Raw genomic sequence first — 22,587 nt, forward strand, 5'->3', positions numbered from 1 at the left:
CCCTGGCTATACGATCGAGTAGCTCGTCTACCCTGGGCATAGGGTAAGCGTCCGTCACAGTATTTTCATTGAGCCTCCGATAGTCTACACAGAACCGGGTGGTCCCATCTTTCTTGGGCACCAAGACAACTGGGGAGGCCCATGGACTATCGGAGGGCTCAATTACCCTGAGCTGGAGCATCTCATCGATCTCCTTCTTCATTCCTGTCCTAACTGCTTCAGGGATTCGGTACGGAGCCTGGCGCAAGGGAGCTTGTCCCGGAGTATCTACCTGGTGGGTGGTTAAAGTAGTGTACCCTGGCTTCGGGGAGAAGGTGAGGTGTTTGGACTGGAGGAGTTGGTTGAGCTGCTCCCTTTCAGTGGGGCTAAGTCGGTCCCCTATCTGAACCTGCGCCACTATACCTGTGGGGAGACTCTTTTCTAATAGGTCTGGAATGGGTAAACTGTCGGGGTCTTCCTGAGGGGAACAACATACGGCCGTCACGTTCTCTGGTCGCTCAAAATATTCCTTGAGCATGTTTACATGGAATGTCTTTCTAAGATTGTTGTCATGGCAGCTAGCTATCACATAAGTGGTGTCTCCCCTTTTCTCTACGATCTGGTAGGGACCCTGCCAGGACGCCTGCAATTTGTCTGTCTTCACCGGCTTAAGTACTAACACCTTTTGTCCTATGGTGAAGATTCTCTTTCGGGCCCCCCGATCGTACCATACTTTCTGTCTTCTCTGGGCCAACTGGAGATTAGCCCGCACGGATTTGGCTAATTGCTCCATTCGGTCCCTGAGTTCCAGCACGTATGGCACAATGGGGACACCGTCAGCCTCCATCTCTCCCTCCCAGTGCTCCCGGATCAGGTTTAGGGGTCCCCGTACCTTTCTTCCGTAGAGCAACTCGAAGGGAGAGAACCCTGTCGTTTCCTGGGGCACCTCCCGATAAGCAAATAGGAGGTGCGGCAGGAAGCGTTCCCAGTCTCGGTATTCCTGAGTGAACGTCTTGAGCATTTGCTTGAGGGTCCCATTGAACCTCTCACACAGCCCGTTCGTCTGGGGGTGGTATGGGGAGCTCAGGAGGGACTTAATTTTGCAAACCTGCCAGAGTTGTTGGGTTAATTCAGCCGTAAATTGGGTGCCTCGGTCGGATAGGATTTCTTTTGGAAATCCTACCCGGGAGAACACCTGTACTAGTGCATTCGCTACCGTATCCGCTTGTATGTTGGATAGGGCGACAGCCTCTGGGTACCTGGTAGCGTAGTCCACTACGGTAAGAATGTAGCGCTTACCGGAGGGACTAGGGGTAGCCAGTGGTCCCACTAGGTCAATAGCAACCCGGCTGAAGGGTTCCTCTACAATGGGCATATTTACTAGCTGGGCTTTAGGGTGATCGCCTCGCCTTCCTACTCGTTGACACACATCGCAGGTGTTACAGTAAGTTCTAACGTCAGCGTGCACCCCTGGCCAAAAGAACGTGTGAGTAATGCGGTGTAGGGTACGGGTAACGGCTAGGTGGCCTGCTAAGGGGATGTCGTGGCCTATTTTGAGGATTTCTTGACGGTATTTGTGGGGCACTACCAGCTGTCGCCTACGCTGTCCCCTTTTCTCTGTCCAGCGGTATAGTTTCCCTTTTTCCCATAAGAATGTTTCGTTATCTGCCCCGCCCCCTCCGGTCTCTGCTCGTTCCCGGTACTTTTGTAAGGTCGGGTCAGTCTTAGACTCTGCCTCGAAAGCATCTGGGGTGTCCCAGGGTATGGGGCCTAACCTGTCAGGCAAGGTCGGGGTAGGTCTTACCTGTGTCTCCCGCACTGGTGAGAGCTCTCGCTCCGTCCGGGCTTGGGCCCGTGTAGTCACTGGGTCCGCCTCGTTGTTGCATACTGGAGCATAGGCAGAAGTCATGGGGCCCAAATCGTTGCCCAGTAGTACTTCGGCAGGTAAATTATCCATTAGGCCCACGTTCACAGCCCCCTTTCCCGCTCCCCAATCAAGATGCACTTTAGCTGTTGGAATTTTGTACACATCCCCCCCCGCCACTCTAACGGCCACAGTCTGTCCGGATCGCTTGTGCTCTGGCACCAAATGACTCTGTACCAGCGTGATAGTAGCCCCTGTGTCTCGCAATCCCTCGGTAGATCGCCCCTCGAGCCATACCCTCTGCCGATGGTGCTGGCGGTTATCTGAGGCAGCATATACAGGGTCTGCCTCGTGAAGCGGCCCCACATATCCCTCCATAGGGGCCTCTTGGTTAACACAGAGGGCCCGGGCCGGACGATAGGACCCAGAGGGGTAATTGTAATTCCTGGGTGTCTGGTGCGTATTAAGGGGGCAGCTAGCCATGAAATGCCCTGGTTGCTTGCATCGGTGGCAAGTCGGTCTGTGACGCTCAGAGCTGTTATTGGGTGGTCCTGAGTGTCGGACGGGCCCTGTGGGCACCGGGGCTCGGAATTCAGCACGAGGGGGGTGCACGGTAAACCTCTCTGGGTTCGACCCGTGCTGGAGCTCGGTAGTTCATGGGTTCGTGAAGACGGGAGTCATAATGTTCATCGGCCAATTTGGCTGCTTCTTCTAAGGTAGAAGGCCGCCTGTCTCGCAGCCATTCCTTCCCTTGCTGTTCCATGCCATTATAAAAATGTTCTAAGAGAAACAATTGTAAAATCTCCTCCCCAGTCACCGCTTTACTTCCGCTCAGCCAGTGATTTGCCGCTCTCCGCATTCGGTGCGCCCATTCCATATGGGTATCGTTAGGCTTCTTTTCCGTGCCCCGAAACTGTCGGCGATATGTGTCCGGAGTTACAGCGTACCGTCGCAACAGTGTCTCCTTAACTAGCTCATACTGTGTCACTTCCTTAGCACCCAGAGTACGAAAGGCTTCCAGGGCTCGCCCGGATAGTTTCCCAGACAATATCGTGGGCCACTCTCTGTTGGGAATCTGGTGCAGGGCACATTGCCTTTCGAAGTCCGCCAAATATTCATCAATCCCTGTCTCGCTCTCTAGAAAGGGTCGAAATGCCGTATAGGGTATCTTGGGCCTCCCAGCATTTTCGACAGGGATGATTACCTGCGGGGCTACAGCATTGCGGTGTGCGTTCGCTAGGTTGAGTTCGTGGGCTCGAGTCTCTCGTATATCCTCGTCCGCCTCCGCCATCAACTGCTGTACCAATTCCATGGAGGGGTTCGGCCCGTATAATGAGAGCCTTTCCCGAACAATCCTGGTTTTTTCGTCACTAATCGTGGTCGGTGTTTCCGCCATTGTGAAGCTCTGATCCAGTTCGTTCAATTCTGCGATCAGCTCTCTCCTCGGCCGGTTGCTGGCGTACCCCCCTCTGCTTTCAAGTAAATCCTTTAGGGTTGTACGCTTCAATTTTTCGTAAGCGCTCTCCATCCGTTCTGTACCTCTCCTAGGAAATCCAGGAAAATCCCGCCGCTGCCGCCAAATGTTACGGTTACCCTTAGTCTCGCTGAGAGATGGACCGCTTAGTAGCCTGGATCCCTATTGCTAAAGAGGGGAGAAGCTGCTTTCCATAGTATTCTATATGAGTCTCGCAAATATAGAATAATCTCCCTTAGCTGTAGTACAGCTAGGATACCCTTCTGCCCACAAAAACGAGTCAACGCTGCGATTGAGGGTCAAACAAGAACTCAGCACTGGGATGCCCAGCCTGCTTTTTATTAAGGTTACATGCACACAGGGCACTCCCAGGGGGAGAGGGGGGGGAAGCACAAAATCCCCCATCACACATTTAGATAGAGAGCACTGTCCTTTGACAGGCCACAATAGGATTACAGTACTTAAGATAACAAGTTTACAAGTTCATCTTATCAATTAGCAGTCTGGCTCCAGAGGTGATTAGACAATGGGATTGGTTATCCCTAAACTTAGAGCTGAGGCCAGCAAAAATGTGTATTTAGGCAATAGTTTCTAAAAGCTGAAAAAAAAGAGTTAACTCTTTATGAAATGATACTTGTTACGGTTTTCTTGGAGCCCTTCTTAGGCGCTGGCTTGCTGGTTCAGGCATTGCTGCTGGGAAATAAGCTCTTCACAACAAAATAACTAATGCTTCTGTAACAGACGCCACTGCACATAATGTCACAATGGGTGAATGTATGGGGTTGACAAAACGTTAATATAATCCTATTTTTTTCCATTAATTTCATTTGGACCTGCTGCCAATGCCAGACACACAATCATTCAAGACAACATATGTAGGTGTTATTTAAGGTTTATTTAGACATGAAAACTGGCAATAACTCTCACTAAATACTTATTTGCTCCATCCCTTGATGTCCACTGTAGTAACACATTCAGAATACTGCTGTGTTCTATAGACAAAGCCTTATGTTTAGCAACAAACATGATAGAACAAATAAAATGCCTGTCATGTTCCTCTGGATGTCACTGTTCTTTTCTCAAGCCCCACTTGGGGTCATCTGATGTTTGTTTTCCTTGCCTGTCTCTACAGTTTTCCTTCTCAAGCCCCACTTGGGGTCATCTGATGTTTGTTTTCCTTGCCTGTCTCTACAGTTTTCCTTCTCAAGCCCCACTTGGGGTCATCTGATGTTTGTTTTCCTTGCCTGTCTCTACAGTTTTCCTTCTCAAGCCCCACATGGGTCCATCTGATGTTTGTGTGCCTTGCCTGTCTCTACAGCTTTCCTTATGAAGTTTATCTCCTTCCTTGCATCCTAACTCTGGGATTCTATTCTCATCCATGTTCCTGAACTACATCTATGACCACCACAAAGGTTTGATATTAGGATTAGTTCACTAGAAAGCATTTAGAAATGTGGCATCACTTTAAGAAATATACTCTCACATTTATCATATTTCTTATTTGACTTGTATATACTAGGCCAGGTGTATGCCACATCATCATTAAAATTTATGATATATTCAGCTTTGGGTGTACAGCATATCAGGGTAAAGGTATATACCATATAGGTGTTATATTTTGGGTGTTTACCTTATTAGGGTTATGGTTTATGCAATTGAAACTGCATGTCATTACTATCTTGTGCCAAAAACTTCTTCTAAGCGCTATACTTACTTTTATAGGCTATGGTGATTCTGAGAAAGTGAGACAGCTAGAGGAAAAAGTGAAAAATCTGACCAAGGAGCAGCAGAATTTACAGTCAATCATTCACACACTGGAAACAGCCTTTAATGGGAAGCAACCGGCCGATTCTGCTCAACCAGAGATGAAAGTGACACTCACTAAAATACAGCAGCAGCTCACACAACTGGATAACCGGATCAATGACCATGATAAGGAACTAGGGAATTTAAATAATGGAAATAACAAACAGCCAGGCAACTCAGATCAGATAATGGCTCAGAAATTAACAGAGTTGCGGGGAGATATCTTAAGAGAAGTAGAGCAAAGGATGATGCAATCATGCTCTGCCTGTCTATCTGGTTTGGACGGATTCCAGAAACAACAGAATGAAGATAGGGAAAGAATTCAAGGTATGGAGAAACTTATCCGCTCTATAGACCAGCGCAACAGAGAGGCTGTGCAGAACATTCAGACACATGTGGTAGACCTGACATCTCGACTTTCAAAGGACTGCTGTGCTGAAGTCACTGACCTACGCATAAGAGTGGAGGACACAGCAAGTAAAGCAGAGACACTTTCTAGCTCTGTCATTGCACTAACTGTACGTCTGGACAATAAGCTTGGTGACAGTGACAAGGATGGGACTCAGGAAGACAATGACTTGAACAGTCGCATAGAAGATATTGAAGCTCGAATGAATACCACACAAAAAACCCTTGAGGATCATTACTATCACTACTTCCATGAAGAGATCAACAAACTGAAAAATGACTTAGAGGACCGAATCTTTAGCAATGAGAAAAATATAAATATACTGCTTAATGAGTGGGGAAATAGTTCTGGATTTGAGGATACAGTAGGGAAAACCATAACAGATCTTGCACTGGATATAAACTTCCTGAAGGACCTCCATGGAAAAAACGAGAACAGCCTTGCCAATGTCATTCAGGATATTGATGATCTGAGAAATGATGTTGTGAACGGGTGTAATCAGTGTAAAGCAGAAAATTCAGATGGTAAGTTCTCTGATCTGGAGAGGAGAGTGAATCATCATGAAAATGAAATTGGCATTATAAGATCAGACCTACATGACCTCAAAATATCTAGAAGTTCTGTGCAGGACACTCTCCATGACCTGGAGGATGAAATCACTAATACAAGATCACATGTGGATGCTAATGGAGAGTCCCTAAGTAAAATTTCTGCTGATGTTAGTGACCTAAATGATAGATTGAGAACTTCCATTCTCACTCAGATGCACACATGTGATTCCATACACAGAGACATGAATCAGTATCAAAATGAAACTAATGGAAAGATGCTAGATATGGAAAATGAAATAAAGTCACTTACCCGAATGATACAGTTTGACTACCAGAGTTGTGGGCAGGTGTGCTCCAACCTGCAAGAAGAAGTTGGAAAGTTAAAGGAGGAGGTAGAAGAATGTAAAATCACCTGCCAACTTATCCAGAAAAAAGCAGAGGAGGGCAAGGATCTAATTAACAAATCATTAGATGGGTTCAGTGTTATTGGTGGCAGCTCCACAAATGACTTAAAATCTATGCAAGGAGAGTTGTCTAACATTATTGTCACCTTCAGCTCCCTCAATGACACTATCAAAGACCTTCAGGAGACCGTTGGAAAGCATCAGACAGATATCCATGAACTGGGGACAACCAAGGACAAAATTATCTCTGAGATCAACAAAATCCAAGGTGAAGTAACAGATCACATTGGAGACAGCACAGAAAGATTTGTGAATGTTCAAAAAGAGATCCATAGGTTTGGGAACACTGTGCTAGAAGAGTCCCATAACTGTAGACGTTCCACAAGTGGACTGGAAGAGAGGCTCTCTAAGCTTGAGAATGTCTGCCTCAAGCTGGATACAGTCTCAGGGAGTCTTCACAAGATAAAGGAAAATCTAAGCAAGCACGTGTCCAGCCTGTGGAACTGTGTACATGAAGTAAACACCACTGTGAGGACTCACAGTGCTTGGTTTGATAAGCTCCATAACAGCCATTTGAACGGCATTCACAAGAGGCTCAGCAGTTTGAACACTTCCATGTTGGTTCTTTCATCTGAGTTTCAGAACTTCACCCTTCAGGACTTTATGGGTAAGATGTGATCATTTATAGTTATTCCGATAATCTCGGAGATCTGAGAAATGTTTGTTTTTAAAACTTTCTATGTCAGTGCCTTGTAAAATGGCACTGAAATAGACAAAGAGAGAGATTAAGAATTTGATAAAAGAGTGTGTGCACCAAATCTCATGGTCAACCAAGAAACAGCTTTCACCCCATGCAGCAAAGGGGCTAAAGCTGGTTCTTCACAACAGATGCTTTGTATAGAAAATAACAGAACAGCATCTGGCACATTCAAGTGAATACCAATCAAATTACAATGTTTTCAGTGTTATTTAACTTGTCTTTGTTTTGCTTTTTTTCTTGCTAACTTTATTTTATCACAGTTTGTGGAGATGTAGACCTTGTAGACTAAATGACTGGGAACCGAATCAAAGAGGTAAAGGGCTTATTGCTATATAGCTTATTTGCTCACTGTACAGTACAAAAGGGATGGCTTGGTCAATGTGAGTACTCAAATGTACCTGTGCTGGAAAACTTATATCATTAAAAAGAGTCTATTAAACAACAAAACCTCTTTCCTAACCAGGCATGCATCTTCCTAAGCATCTGGTACAAATGCTGTTGTTTCATGTCAGACAGATATAATTAATGGCTGAGAGACTAAATACTCTTACTAAAATACTGCAAGTTTAAACGCACAGTATCAAAGTAGAAAACAAGGAGAGTATAAAGGCCAAATTTGGAAACTGAACTCTATCAAAATTGCTTAAATTATTAAACTAAGTATTATCCAGAAGAATGCAATACTGATCTAGGGAACTGTTGTACGGCTTCACAAAATGGGGAACATCTATTGCACATAACATAGCAGGAACACTGGAATGTAAATTTAGCAAAGCAGGGTAACACAAGGCAGGAAATTAAGAAATAAACAGAAAGGGAAGTATAATATATTACTTTGTCCAACACATAAGGTCAGAACAGCTCAGACAAATACAATATTAATCCAAATTGCCAGAGTTATATCTCAAGGTAAAAACAATCAAGCAAGGAGTGAAAATACAAATTCAAAATTATCAGGGTAGGGGAATAATCAAGCTAAGAGCCACAATATATCAGGGTAGGGGAATATCTCAAAGAAAACCAATCATGCCAAGAGTCACAATCCGAACCATTATATCAGGGTAGGGGAATATCTCAAGGAAAACCAATCAAGCCAAGAGTCACAATCCAAATCCATTATGTCAGGGTAGGGGAATATCTCAAGGAAGATCCAATCACGCCAAGAGTCACAATCCAAATCCATCAGGGTAGGGGAATATCTCAAGGAAAACCCAATCAAGCCAAGAGTCACAAATCTAAAATGATCAGGGTAGGTAAGTACTTCAAGGTAAACCTAATGAAACCATGAGACACAAATACAAAATCCAAATTATCAGGGTAGAGGAATATCTGTAGGAAAAAACAGTCAAGCCAAGAGTGAAAATCCAAATCCAAATGATCTGGGTAGGGGAATATCTCAAAGAAACACAGTCAAGCCAAGAGTCAAAATACAAATTATCAGGGTAGGGTAATATCCCAAGGAAGACCTAATGAAACCAAGAGACAAATACAAAATACAAATAATGAGGGTAGGGGGATATCTTAAGGATACCCAGTCAAGCCAAGAGTGAAAATCATAATAGTCAAAATAGGAAATGTCTGAGTTAAATGTCTGAGTTAAATTACAAAAGCATAAAAGTTCCAAAAAGCCTCACAACACAGCATAGGACAAAGACTCACAGAAAACAAACAGAAAATACAAGAACAAAATACACAAGCAGCCAAATACTGCACACAGAGGATATATATGCAGTCATGGCCAAAAATATTGACACCCCGGCATTATCTTTATTTCTTTTGTTTGTATTGGTATGACACAAAAAAGTGGAGAAAAAAAGCCAAATCTGACACATTCCACGCAAAACTCTAAAAATGGACTAGACAAAATTGGCACCCTGAATGTAATATTTGGTAGAACACCCCTTGGAAAAAATAACTGAAATCAATCACTTCCGGTAACCATCAATGAGTTTTTTTACACCCCTCTACTGGAATTTTGGACCACTCTTCTTTCGCCAACTGCTCCAGGTCTCTCAGATTGGAAGGGTTGCTTTTCCCTACTGCTGTTTTGAGATCTTTCCACAGGTGCTCTATGCGGGATCGAGCTTTGTCTTAAACCATTTCTAGGTGCTTTTTGACATGTGCTTGGGTCATTGTCCTGCTGTAAGACTCATGACCTTTGACTGAGAGCCAACTTTCTGACACTGGGCCCTATATTGCACCACAGAATTCTTTGGTAGTCTTCAAATTTCATAATGCCATGCACACAGTCAAGTACCTGAAGCAGCAAAACAACCCTAAAACATCTGAACCTCCACCATGTTTGACTGTATTCTATTTTTTAAAGTCTCATTTCTTTTTCTGAAAACAGTAAAATGATGGGCTTTGCCAAAAAACTGTAATTTGGCTTCCTCAGGTAAGTTTTGGCAAACTCCAATCTGGCTTTTTTATGTTTATGTGTCAGCATTGGGGTACTCCTGGGTCTCCTACCATAGCGTCCCTTTTAATTTTGATAGCAACATAGTGTAAGCTGACACATTTGTACCCAGTGCTTGGATGTCAGCTTGAATTTGTCTGGAAGTTGATTGAGGTTCTTTATCCATCATTTGAACAATCCTGCGTTGCAATCTTTGATCAATTTTTTTTTCCGTCCACATCCAGGGAGATTAGCTACAGTGCCATGGGCTGTAAACTTCTTGACAATGTTGCACACAGTGGACACAGAAACATTAAGATCCCTGGAGATGGACTTTAGACTTAACCTTGAGATTGTCCATGCTTTTCCACAATTTTTGTTCTCAAATCCCCAGAAAATTATTTGCTGCTCTTTCTCTTCTCCATGCCCAGTGTGGCACACAGAGAAATACAACAGAAAGGTTGAGTACATTTTTCACCATTTTAACTGGTTGCCAGTGTGATTTCTATATTGTCAGAACCTGTTAATTGATACAGGTGCATTTAATTACAAATTACAGGAGCATTACAAACTTGGAATGCAATTATTGCTTACAATTTTGAGAAGGTGTCAATCATTTTGTCCAGTCCATTTTTGGAGTTTTGCATGGAATGTGTCAGATTTGGCTTTTTTCTCTCTACTTTTTTGTGTCATACCGATCAAAATAAAAAAAAAATAAACATGGGAATGCCTAACATTTGTAATTGCAACAATTTTTTAGGCAAAGTGGTGCTTTATCTGACAGAAATGCAGCGATGCCAATATGTTTGGTTATGACTTTATACTCAGCTCAGGCTGATTAGAAGCTACTAGGCCTCCTTCACAGCATGGTACACCTAATCTAGCAGACACAGCACAACTTAAAGGGAGAGACTTGTGTATAAAATATTTAACAATGTTACAATGTATTCTCATGATTTATTTTGCCCCTTTTCATATAATGTAGCTCTGAAAATTAAGCCATTTCTAATGCTCAGAACTTAAACTGCTGACTTCAAGGATAACTCTGCTATATTTATTTCCCTAATTGTCTTTGAGAAAACAAGTGCTAAATAATGTTCTCTATACTAACATTATAGTTGATGTTAGTCTTGTTGTCTGCAGACATAAGCACAGATTGGTTAATGCAAGGCAAATGGTATTGTCTGTATGTGATAACAAGTGCTAAATAATGCTCTCTATACTAACATTATAGCTGGTGTTAGTCTTGTTGTGTCAGTATATGGCTGGGTTATAATACAATATGTTTAATAATTATTCTTTAAAATAAACCCCCAATAAACATGCATATACCAAACAATAAAATTAATGTAAATTCCTAAATTCTTTATATTAGTTAAAATTTATAGACACATTGAAATATATTTGTAAAAAAATCAGATCTGAATAAAACAATACACATTTAAACTGTTATAATATGCTATGCAAAGATCACAAAAGTTACCTTATTTATTAACCTTATTCACAGTTGAATTTCATTAAACTACCAGAATGAGATACCAAGATATGAGCCACTAACTTTAACAGTGCTTAGTTAAACAATAGAACAATACACTTTACCAGTCAATTTCTATGCTAAGTTATCTGAGATGAAATAAATTCTTTAGCAGCAATAAAGCAAATTCTAAAATATAGATATATATTTGCAGAGATAAATTACACACCAGAGAGATTTACTACAATAATGGGCCTGACTAAGAAATATGCAACCCAAAAGGATATTTATCTAGCAAATAAATTAATTACTTAGCATACAAGAGTGACTAGTTAAGACTATACAGGACTATGAATGTAAGCTAAAATACAAAACACCCTTTTAAAATTACTAACTGCAATTTGACTATAGTCTTACCAATTACCTTTGTCTAAAATATTAAAGATAAACAACCGGCATACATTACCAACAAAAACAATTCATGTTTTAACTTCCAGAGTTTCCCCAATCAATCCAATTTCACCTCATAAATTGAAAGAGGTAATTTTTTGCAAGATGGATAAAAAGATATGCCCAGGTTGCTTTATAATAGACTGGATCGCAGCAGTTTTAGTCAGTCCAAAATTCAGCACAGAGTTTTGTTTTCTTCTCTTGCTTGGGATTATATTTTGCAATATAGTCCCACCCCTTTTTATTCTAATCATCGTGAAATTAGGATGATTGGCCCCCCGGAAGCTGTAATACTGGATTTAGGCCATCGGGGGCAGCAGACAAGATACTTTCATTTTTTTTTAACACTGCTAATCCAAATATCTCCCTATATAATGATTATTTAACATACTATTTTAATTATAGATGGGATAATATAATGTAATTTTTCTGGTTACTCCAATACTAAATATAAACATGTTTCTTGTGATCACACCAATAATACATACATTGAGATCAGCAAACATATGCTGTTTTCATATAATTATATCTATATTGGATTACTATCCCATACAGATTAATATTTCATATCTGTATATCTCTCTTTGAGAGTATAAAATACACAGGATATTGTTTAAAATACCAATTATATATGTACTTCTTAGATGTTTGAGAGATGTAAAGAAATAGGTTATTAAAATTGGACATTTTAAAATTAACTGTATTCCCTTTTTTTTTAATTCCAGCATACACTTATCTAATATGTTACCGTTATACAAATAGACAATCTGAATTGCATTTTCCCAGATCCATATATAGACATTTAATACAGTCTAAGGCATATATTTAATGTTTGAGCTTTAAACCCAAGTTGTTATTCTAAATGAACTCACAAGTTATAATGCAAAACATGTGTCTGTGCTAACCAGTGCAAATGTTGATTCAATACAACAGGGACAATTTAGCATCTATGTGCATAAGATTATTTCCTTTGAAAATGTTTGTTCAGCTAAGAACTGGTTCTTCAAATCTGTTTAAATTGAAAAAGAAATCCATTGATTTTTCAGACATTGTGTCTGTATCACTGCATGAGGTCATTTATTTATCTGATAATCTTTGATCTCAGATGTTCTGTTAATCAGGAAACAGAATCTTCATGTCTGATCTAAGATTTGCAATACACAACATATAGATGACCAATGTTTTGAATAGAAAAAGGGGTCAGTGACAATCTGACCCCTTTTTCTACATACATCATTTGGATGTATTGTAATTTTGCATATTGAGTGGGGGAGGATTGAACTGTGGTCAGCCAAACCATTTAATATCTTACAAATAAATGAATCATTTGGTGTTCACACACACATATATATATATATATATATATATATATATATATATATATACACACACATACACACACACACACACACACATACATAAATGATTTAATAATCTTCACAGATACCTTGACAGTTGTCTGCAGACATAAGCACAGATTGGTTAATGCAAAGCAAATAGTATTGTCTTTATGTGATAACAAGTGCTAAATAATGTTTTCTATACTAACATTATAGCTGGTGTTAGTCTTGTTGTCTGAAGACATAAGCACGGATTGGTTAATGCAAGGCAAATGGTGTACATGTAATGCAGATACAGGCCCCTAGTTATCAAGCCATCAACCTCAAATACGCTGGAATTCCGCAGCGTATTTGTGGCGAGGCTGATTCGCCTTAGTTATCAAGCCCTGCTGCCCGGCAAAAGTAGAATATAGTGACGTAAGCTTCGATCCGCCGGACACAGTCCGACACAGATCGATTCTTACGCCACTCCAGATGTTCTGAACGCAAGTTCGGCACAATCTGACTACTTTTACTAGTTATCAAATGACTAGCAGGTACGCTCGGCACTTTTCCGGCCCAGCGTACCTGGTTTTCCCATAGGAATCAATGGGAGTCTGACCATAGTGAAAGTTCATGTTCGCTGCTGCCCGACATCCCATTGATTCCTATGGGAGATGTCTGCACCTAACACCCTAACATATACCCCGAGTCTAAACACCCCTAATCTGTTCCCCCCCTAAATAAATGTATTACCCCCTAAACCGCCGCTCCCGGAGCCCGCCGCCACTCTAATAAACTTATTAACCCCTAAACCGCCGCTCCCGGACCCCGCCGCCACTATAATAAATATGTTAACCCCTAAACCGCCACTCCCAGACCCCGCCGCCACTATAATAAATATATTAACCCCTAAACCGCTGCTCCCGGGCCCCGCCGCAACTATAATATAATTATTAACCCCTAAACCTAAGTCTAACCCTAACCCTAACACCCATCTAACTTAAATATTAATTAAATACATCTAAAGAAATATTATTCTTATTAACAAACGCCTAGATTTAGAGTTCTGCGGCCAAAGGGGTGCGTTAGCTACGCATGCTTTTTTTTCTCCCCTGCACCTTTTAAATACCACTGGTATTTAGAGTTCACAGAAGGGCTGCGTTAGGCTCCAAAAAGGGAGCGTAGAGCATAATTTACCGCCACTGCAACTCTAAATACCAGCGGTGCTTACGGACGTGGTCAGCTTCAAAAACGTGCTCGTGCACGATTCCCCCATAGGAAACAATGGGGCTGTTTGAGCTGAAAAAAAACCTAACACCTGAAAAAAAGCAGCGTTCAACTCCTAACGCAGCCCCATTGTTTCCTATGGGGAAACACTTCCTAAGTATGCACCTAACACCCTAACATGTACCCCGAGTCTAAACACCCCTAATCTTACACTTATTAACCCCTAATCTGCCGCCCCCGCTATCGCTGACCCCTGCATATTATTATTAACCCCTAATCTGCCGCTCCGGACACCGCCGCAACCTACGTTATCCCTATGTACCCCTAATCTGCTGCCCCTAACACCGCCGACCCCTATATTATATTTATTAACCCCTAATCTGCCGCCCCCAACGTCGCCGCCACCTACCTACACTTATAAACCCCTAATCTGCCGACCGGACCTCACTGCTACTATAATAAATTTATTAACCTCTAATCCGCCTCACTCCCGCCTCAAAAACCCTATAATAAATAGTATTAACCCCTAATCTGCCCTCCCTGACATCACCGACACCTAACTTCAAGTATTAACCCCTAATCTGCCGACCAGACCTCGCCGCTACTCTAATAAATGTATTAACCCCTAAAGCTAAGTCTAACCCTAACACTAACACCCCCTAAGTTAAATATAATTTTTATCTAACGAAATAAATTATTTCTTATTAAATAAATTATTCCTATTTAAAGCTAAATACTTACCTGTAAAATAAACCCTTATATAGCTACAATATAAATAATAATTATATTGTAGCTATTTTAGGATTAATATTTATTTTACAGGCAACTTTGTATTTATTTTAATCAGGTACAATAGCTATTAAATATTTAATAACTATTTAATAGCTACCTAGTTAAACTAATTACAAAATTACCTGTAAAATAAATCCTAACCTAAGTTACAATTAAACCTAACACTACACTAGCAATAAATTAATTAAATAAAATATCTACAATTATCTACAATTAAACCTAACACTACACTAGCAATAAATTAATTACATACAAATGCCTACAAATAAATACAATTAAATAAACTAACTAAAGTACAAAAAATAAAAAAGAACTAAGTTACAAAAAATAAAAAAATAATTTACAAACATTATAAAAATATTACAACAATTTTAAGCTAATTACACCTACTCTAAGCCCCCTAATAAAATAACAAAGCCCCCCAAAATAAAAAAATGCCCTACCCTATTCTAAAATAAAAATTGAAAAGCTCTTTTACCTTACCAGACCTTAAAAGGGCCTTTTGCGGGGCATGCCCCAAAGAATTCTGCTCTTTTGCCTGTAAAAAAAACCCATACAATATCCACCCCAATATTACAACCCACCACCCACATACCCCTAATCTAACCCAAACCCCCCTTAAATAAACCTAACACTAAGCCCCTGAAGATCTCCCTACCTTGTCTTCACCATGCCGGGTATCACCGATCCGTCCAGAAGAGGGTCCAAAGTCTTCATCCAAGCCCAAGCGGGGGCTGAAGAGGTCCATCATCCAGCTGAAGTCTTGATCCAAGCGGGGGCTGAAGAGGTCCATCATCCGGCTGAAGTCTTGATCCAAGCGGGGGCTGAAGAGCTCCATCATCCGGCTGAAGTCTTCTATCAAGCGGCATCTTCAATCTTCTTTCTTCCGGCTCCATCTTCATCCCGCCGACGTGCTTTTTGACATGTGCTTGGGTCATTGTCCTGCTGTAAGACTCATGACCTTTGACGGAGAGCCAACTTTCTGACACTGGGCCCTATATTGCACCACAGAATTCTTTGGTAGTCTTCAAATTTCATAATGCCATGCACACAGTCAAGTACCTGAAACAGCAAAACAACCCCAAAACATCTGAACCTCCACCATGTTTGACTGTATTCTATTTTTTAAAGTCTCATTTCTTTTTCTGAAAACAGTAAAATGATGGGCTTTGCCAAAAAACTGTAATTTGGCTTCCTCAGGTAAGTTTTGGCAAACTCCAATCTGGCTTTTTTATGTTTGTGTCAGCATTGGGGTACTCCTGGGTCTCCTACCATAGCGTCCCTTTTAATTTTGATAGCAACATAGTGTGAGCTGACACATTTGTACCCAGTGCTTGGATGTCAGCTTGAATTTGTCTGGAAGTTGATTGAGGTTCTTTATCCATCATTTGAACAATCCTGCGTTGCAATCTTTGATCAATTTTTTTTTCCGTCCACATCCAGGGAGATTAGCTACAGTGCCATGGGCTGTAAACTTCTTGACAATGTTGCACACAGTGGACACAGAAACATTAAGATCCCTGGAGATGGACTTTAGACTTAACCTTGAGATTGTCCATGCTTTTCCACAATTTTTGTTCTCAAATCCCCAGAAAATTATTTGCTGCTCTTTCTCTTCTCCATGCCCAGTGTGGCACACAGAGAAATACAACAGAAAGGTTGAGTACATTTTTCACCATTTTAACTGGTTGCCAGTGTGATTTCTATATTGTCAGAACCTGTTAATTGATACAGGTGCATTTAATTACAAATTACAGGAGCATTACAAACTTGGAATGCAATTATTGCTTACAATTTTGAGAAGGTGTCAATCATTTTGTCCAGTCCATTTTTGGAGTTTTGCATGGAATGTGTCAGATTTGGCTTTTTTTTCTCTACTTTTTTGTGTCATACCGATCAAAAATAAAAAAAATAAACATGGGAATGCCTAACATTTGTAATTGTAACAATTTTTACACAAAGTGGTGCTTTATCTGACAGAAATGCAGGGATGCCAATATGTTTGGCTATGACTTTATACTCAGCTCAGGCTGATTAGAATCTACTAGGCCTCCTTCACAGCATGGTACACCTAATCTAGCAGACACAGCACAACTTAAAGGGAGAGACTTGTGTATAAAATATTTAACAATGTTACAATGTATTCTCATGATTTATTTTGCCCCTTTTCATATAATGTAGCTTTGAAAATTAAGCCATTTCTAATGCTCAGAACTTAAACTGCTGACTTCAAGGATAACTCTGCTATATTTATTTCCCTAATTGTCTTTGAGATAACAAGTGCTAAATAATGTTCTCTATACTAACATTATAGTTGATGTTAGTCTTGTTGTCTGCAGACATAAGCACAGATTGGTTAATGCAAGGCAAATGGTATTGTCTGTATGTGATAACAAGTGCTAAATAATGCTCTCTATACTAACATTATAGCTGGTGTTAGTCTTGTTGTGTCAGTATATGGCCAGGTTATAATACAATATGTTTAATAATTATTCTTTAAAATAAACCCCCAATAAACATGCATATACCAAACAATAAAATTAATGTAAATTCCTAAATTCTTTATATTAGTTAAAATTTATAGACACATTGAAATATATTTGTAAAAAAAAACAGATCTGAATAAAACAATACACGTTTAAACTGTTATAATATGCTATGCAAAGATCACAAAAGTTACCTTATTTATTAACCTTATTCACAGTTGAATTTCATTAAACTACCACAATGAGATACCAAGATATGAGCCACTAACTTTAACAGTGCTTAGTTAAACAATAGAACAATACACTTTACCAGTCAATTTTTATGCTAAGTTATCTGAGATGAAATAAATTCTTTAGCAGCAATAAAGCAAATTCTAAAATATAGATATATATTTGCAGAGATAAATTACACACCAGAGAGATTTACTACAATAATGGGCCTGACTAAGAAATATGCAACCCAAAAGGATATTTATCTAGCAAATAAATTAATTACTTAGCATACAAGAGTGACTAGTTAAGACTATACAGGACTATGAATGTAAGCTAAAATACAAAACACCCTTTTAAAATTACTAACTGCAATTTGACTATAGTCTTACCAATTACCTTTGTCTAAAATATTAAAGATAAACAACCGGCATTCATTACCAACAAAAACAATTCATGTTTTAACTTCCAGAGTTTCTCCAATCAATCCAATTTCGCCTCATAAATTGAAAGAGGTATTTTTTGCAAGATGGATAAAAAGATATGCCCAGGTTGCTTTATAATAGACTGGATCGCAGCAGTTTTAGTCAGTCCAAAATTCAGCACAGAGTTTTGTTTTCTTCTCTTGCTTGGGATTATATTTTGCAATATAGTCCCACCCCTTTTTATTCTAATCATTGTGAAATTAGGATGATTGGCCCTCCGGAAGCTGAGCATTGATTGGTTATCTGGGAAATTTCATTTTTAACAGCCAAATGCCTTTTGGCTGTAATACTGGATTTAGGCCATCGGGGGCAGCAAACAAGACAGTTTCATTTTTTTTAACACTGCTAATCCAAATATCTCCCTATATAATGATTATTTAACATACTATAACTTATTGCATTCATCACTTACCATTTTAATTATGGATGGGATAATATAATGTCATTTTTCTGATTACTCCAATACTAAATATAAACATGTTTCTAGTGATCACACCAATAATACATACCTTGAGATCAGCAAACATATGCTGTTTTCATATAATTATATCTATATTGGATTACTATCCCATACAGATTAATATTTCATATCTGTATATCTCTCTTTGAGAGTATAAAATACACAGGATATTGTTTAAAATACCAATTATATATGTACTTCTTAGATGTCTGAGAGATGTAAAGAAATAGGTTATTAAAATTGGACATTTTAAAATTAACTGTATTCCTTTTTTTTTTAATTCCAGCATACACTTATCTAATATGTTACCGTTATACAAATAGACATTCTGAATTGCATTTCCCCAGATCCATATATAGACATTTAATACAGTCTAAGGCATATATTTAATGTTTGAGATTTAAACCCAAGTTGTGATTCTAAATGAATTCACAAGTTATAATGCAAAACATGTGTCTGTGCTAACCAGTGCAAATGTTGATTCAATACAACAGGGACAATTTAGCATCTATGTGCATAAGATTATTTCCTTTGAAAATGTTTGTTCAGCTAAGAACTGGTTCTTCAAATCTGTTTAAATTGAAAAAGAAATCCATTGATTTTTCAGACATTGTGTCTGTATCACTGCATGAGGTCATTTATTTATCTGATAATCTTTGATCTCAGATGTTCTGTTAATCAGGAAACAGAATCTTCATGTCTGATCTAAGATTTGCAATACACAAAATATAGATGACCATCTCTTTGGAACAAATTGCCTGACTTAATGACCAAATGTTTTGAATAGAAAAAGGGGTCAGTGACAATCTGAATTTGTTCTCATTTGGATGTATTGTAATTTTGCATATTGAGTGGGGGAGGATTGAACTGTGGTCAGCCAAACCATTTAATGTCTTACAAATAAATGAATCATTTGGTGTTCACATATATATATATATATATATATATATATATATACACACACATATACACACACACACACACATACATAAATGATTTAATAATCTTCACAGATACCTTGACAGTTATCTGCAGACATAAGCACAGATTGGTTAATGCAAAGCAAATAGTATTGTCTTTATGTGATAACAAGTGCTAAATAATGTTTTCTATACTAACATTATAGCTGGTGTCAGTCTTGTTGTCTGCAGACATAAGCACGGATTGGTTAATGCAAGGCAAATGGTGTACATGTAATGCAGATACAGGCCCCTAGTTATCAAGCCATCAACCTCAAATACGCTGGAATTCCGCAGCGTATTTGTGGCGAGGCTGATTCGCCTTAGTTATCAAGCCCTGCTGCCCGGCAAAAGTAGAATATAGTGACGTAAGCTTCGATCCGCCGGACACAGTTGTTCCGAACGCAAATGCGGCACAATCTGACTACTTTTGCTAGTTATCAAATGACTAGCAGGTACGCTCAGCACTTTTCCGGCCCAGCGTACCTGGCTTTCAATCCGCCGCCCTGGAGGTGGCGGATCCCATAGGAATCAATGGGAGTCTGACCATAGTGAAAGTTCATGTTCGCTGCTGCCCGACATCCCATTGATTCCTATGGGAGATGTCTGCACCTAACACCCTAACATGTACCCCGAGTCTAAACACCCCTAATCTGTTCCCCCCTACACCGCCGCAACTAAATAAATGTATTACCCCCTAAACCGCCGCTCCCGGAGCCCGCCGCCACTCTAATAAACTTATTAACCCCTAAACCTCCGCTCCCGGACCCCGCCGCCACTATAATAAATATGTTAACCCCTAAACCGCCACTCCCAGACCCCGCCGCCACTATAATAAATATATTAACCCCTAAACCGCTGCTCCCGGACCCCGCCACAACTATAAAATTATTAACCCCTAAACCTAAGTCTAACCCTAACCCTAACACCCACCTAAATTAAATATTAATTAAATACATCTAAAGAAATATTATTCTTATCAACAAACGCCTAGATTTAGAGTTCTGCGGCCAAAGGGGTGCGTTAGTTACGCGTGCTTTTTTTTCTCCCCCGCACCTTTTAAATACCGCTGGTATTTAGAGTTCACAGAAGGGCTGCGTTAGGCTCCAAAAAGGGAGCGTAGAGCATAATTTACCGCCACTGCAACTCTAAATACCAGCGGTGCTTACGGACGCGGCCAGCTTCAAAAACGTGCTTGTGCACGATTCCCCCATAGGAAACAATGGGGCTGTTTGAGCTGATAAAAAACCTAACACCTGCAAAAAAGCAGCGTTCAACTCCTAACGCAGCCCCATTGTTTCCTATGGGGAAACACTTCCTAAGTCTGCACCTAACACCCTAACATGTACCCCGAGTCTAAACACCCCTAACCTTACACTTATTAACCCCTAATCTGCAGCCCCCGCTATCGCTGACCCCTGCATATTATTATTAACCACTAATCTGCCGCTCCGGACACCGCCACAACCTACGTTATCCCTATGTACCCCTATTCTGCTGCCCCATAACACCGCCAACCTCTATATTATATTTATTAACCCCTAATCTGCCGCCGCCACCTACCTACACTTATTAACCCCTAATCTGCCGACCGGACCTCACCGCTACTATAATAAAGTTATTAACCCCTAATCCGCCTCACTCCCGCCTCAAAAACCCTATAATAAATAGTATTAACCCCTAATCTGCCCTCCCTAACATCACCGACACCTAACTTCAAGTATTAACCCCTAATCTGCCGACCGGACCTCGCCACTACTCTAATAAATGTATTAACCCCTAAAGCTAAGTCTAACACTAACACCCCCTAAGTTAAATATAATTTTTATCTAACAAAATAAATTATTTCTTATTAAATAAATTATTCCTATTTAAAGCTAAATACTTACCTGTAAAATAAACCCTAATATAGCTACAATATAAATAATAATTATATTGTAGCTATTTTATGATTAATATTTATTTTACAGGCAACTTTGTATTTATTTTAACCAGGTACAATAGCTATTAAATAGTTAATAACTATTTAATAGCTACCTAGTTAAAATAATTACAAAATGACCTGTAAAATAAATCCTAACCTAAATTACAATTAAACCTAACACTACACTATCAATAAATTAATTACATACAAATGCCTACAAATAAATACAATTAAATAAACTAACTAAAGTACAAAAAATAAAAAAGAACTAAGTTACAAAAAATAAAAAAATAATTTACAAACATTATAAAAATATTGCAACAATTTTAAGCTAATTACACCTACTCTAAGCCCCCTAATAAAATAACAAAGCCCCCTAAAATAAAAAAATGCCCTACCCTATTCTAAAATAAAAATAGAAAAGCTCTTTTACCTTACCAGCCCTTAAAAGGGCCTTTTGCGGGCATGCCCCAAATAATTCTGCTCTTTTGCCTGTAAAAAAAACACATACATTATCCCCCCCAACATTACAACCCACCACCCACATACCCCTAATCTAACCCAAACCCCCCTTAAATAAACCTAGCGGTGAGGTCCGGTCGGCAGATTAGGGGTTAATACTTGAAGTTAGGTGTCGGTGATGTTAGGGAGGGCAGATTAGGGGTTAATACTATTTATTATAGGGTTTTTGAGGTGGGAGTGAGGCGGATTAGAGGTTAATAACTTTATTATAGTAGCGGTGAGGTCCGGTCTGCAGATTAGGGGTTAATAATTGTAGGTAGGTGGCAGCGACGTTGGGGGCGGCAGATTAGGGGTTAATAAATATAATATAGGGGTCGGCGGTGTTAGGGGCAGCAGATTAGGGGTACATAGGGATAATGTAGGTTGCGGCGGTGTGCGGTCGGCAGATTAGGGGTTAAAAAATGTATTAGAGTGGCGGCGATGTGGGGGGACCTCGGTTTAGGGGTACATAGGTAGTTTATGGGTGTTAGTGTACTTTAGAGTCCAGTAGTTAAGAGCTTTATGAACCGGCGCTAGCCCAGAAAGCTCTTAACTCCTGGCTTTTCTCTGCGGCTGGAGTCTTGTCGTTAGATTTCTAACGCTCACTTCAGCCAAGACTCTAAATACCGGCGTTAGAAAGATCCCATTGAAAAGA

General features: G+C 40.0%; 1 protein-coding gene across 1 annotated transcript in view; it reads left to right on the forward strand.

The window, feature by feature from the left end:
* The window catches only part of EMILIN1 (elastin microfibril interfacer 1), a 215,941-nt gene that overhangs the window by 130,009 nt on the left and 63,345 nt on the right, over positions 1 to 22,587 (forward strand). Inside the window, exon 3 of the mRNA XM_053709403.1 lies at positions 5,040 to 7,154. Coding sequence (XP_053565378.1) covers positions 5,040 to 7,154 — 2,115 coding nt within the window. The remainder of the gene's footprint in view (positions 1 to 5,039; positions 7,155 to 22,587) is intronic.

The sequence above is a fragment of the Bombina bombina genome, chromosome 4, assembly GCF_027579735.1.
Source record: "Bombina bombina isolate aBomBom1 chromosome 4, aBomBom1.pri, whole genome shotgun sequence".
Taxonomy (NCBI): domain Eukaryota; kingdom Metazoa; phylum Chordata; class Amphibia; order Anura; family Bombinatoridae; genus Bombina; species Bombina bombina.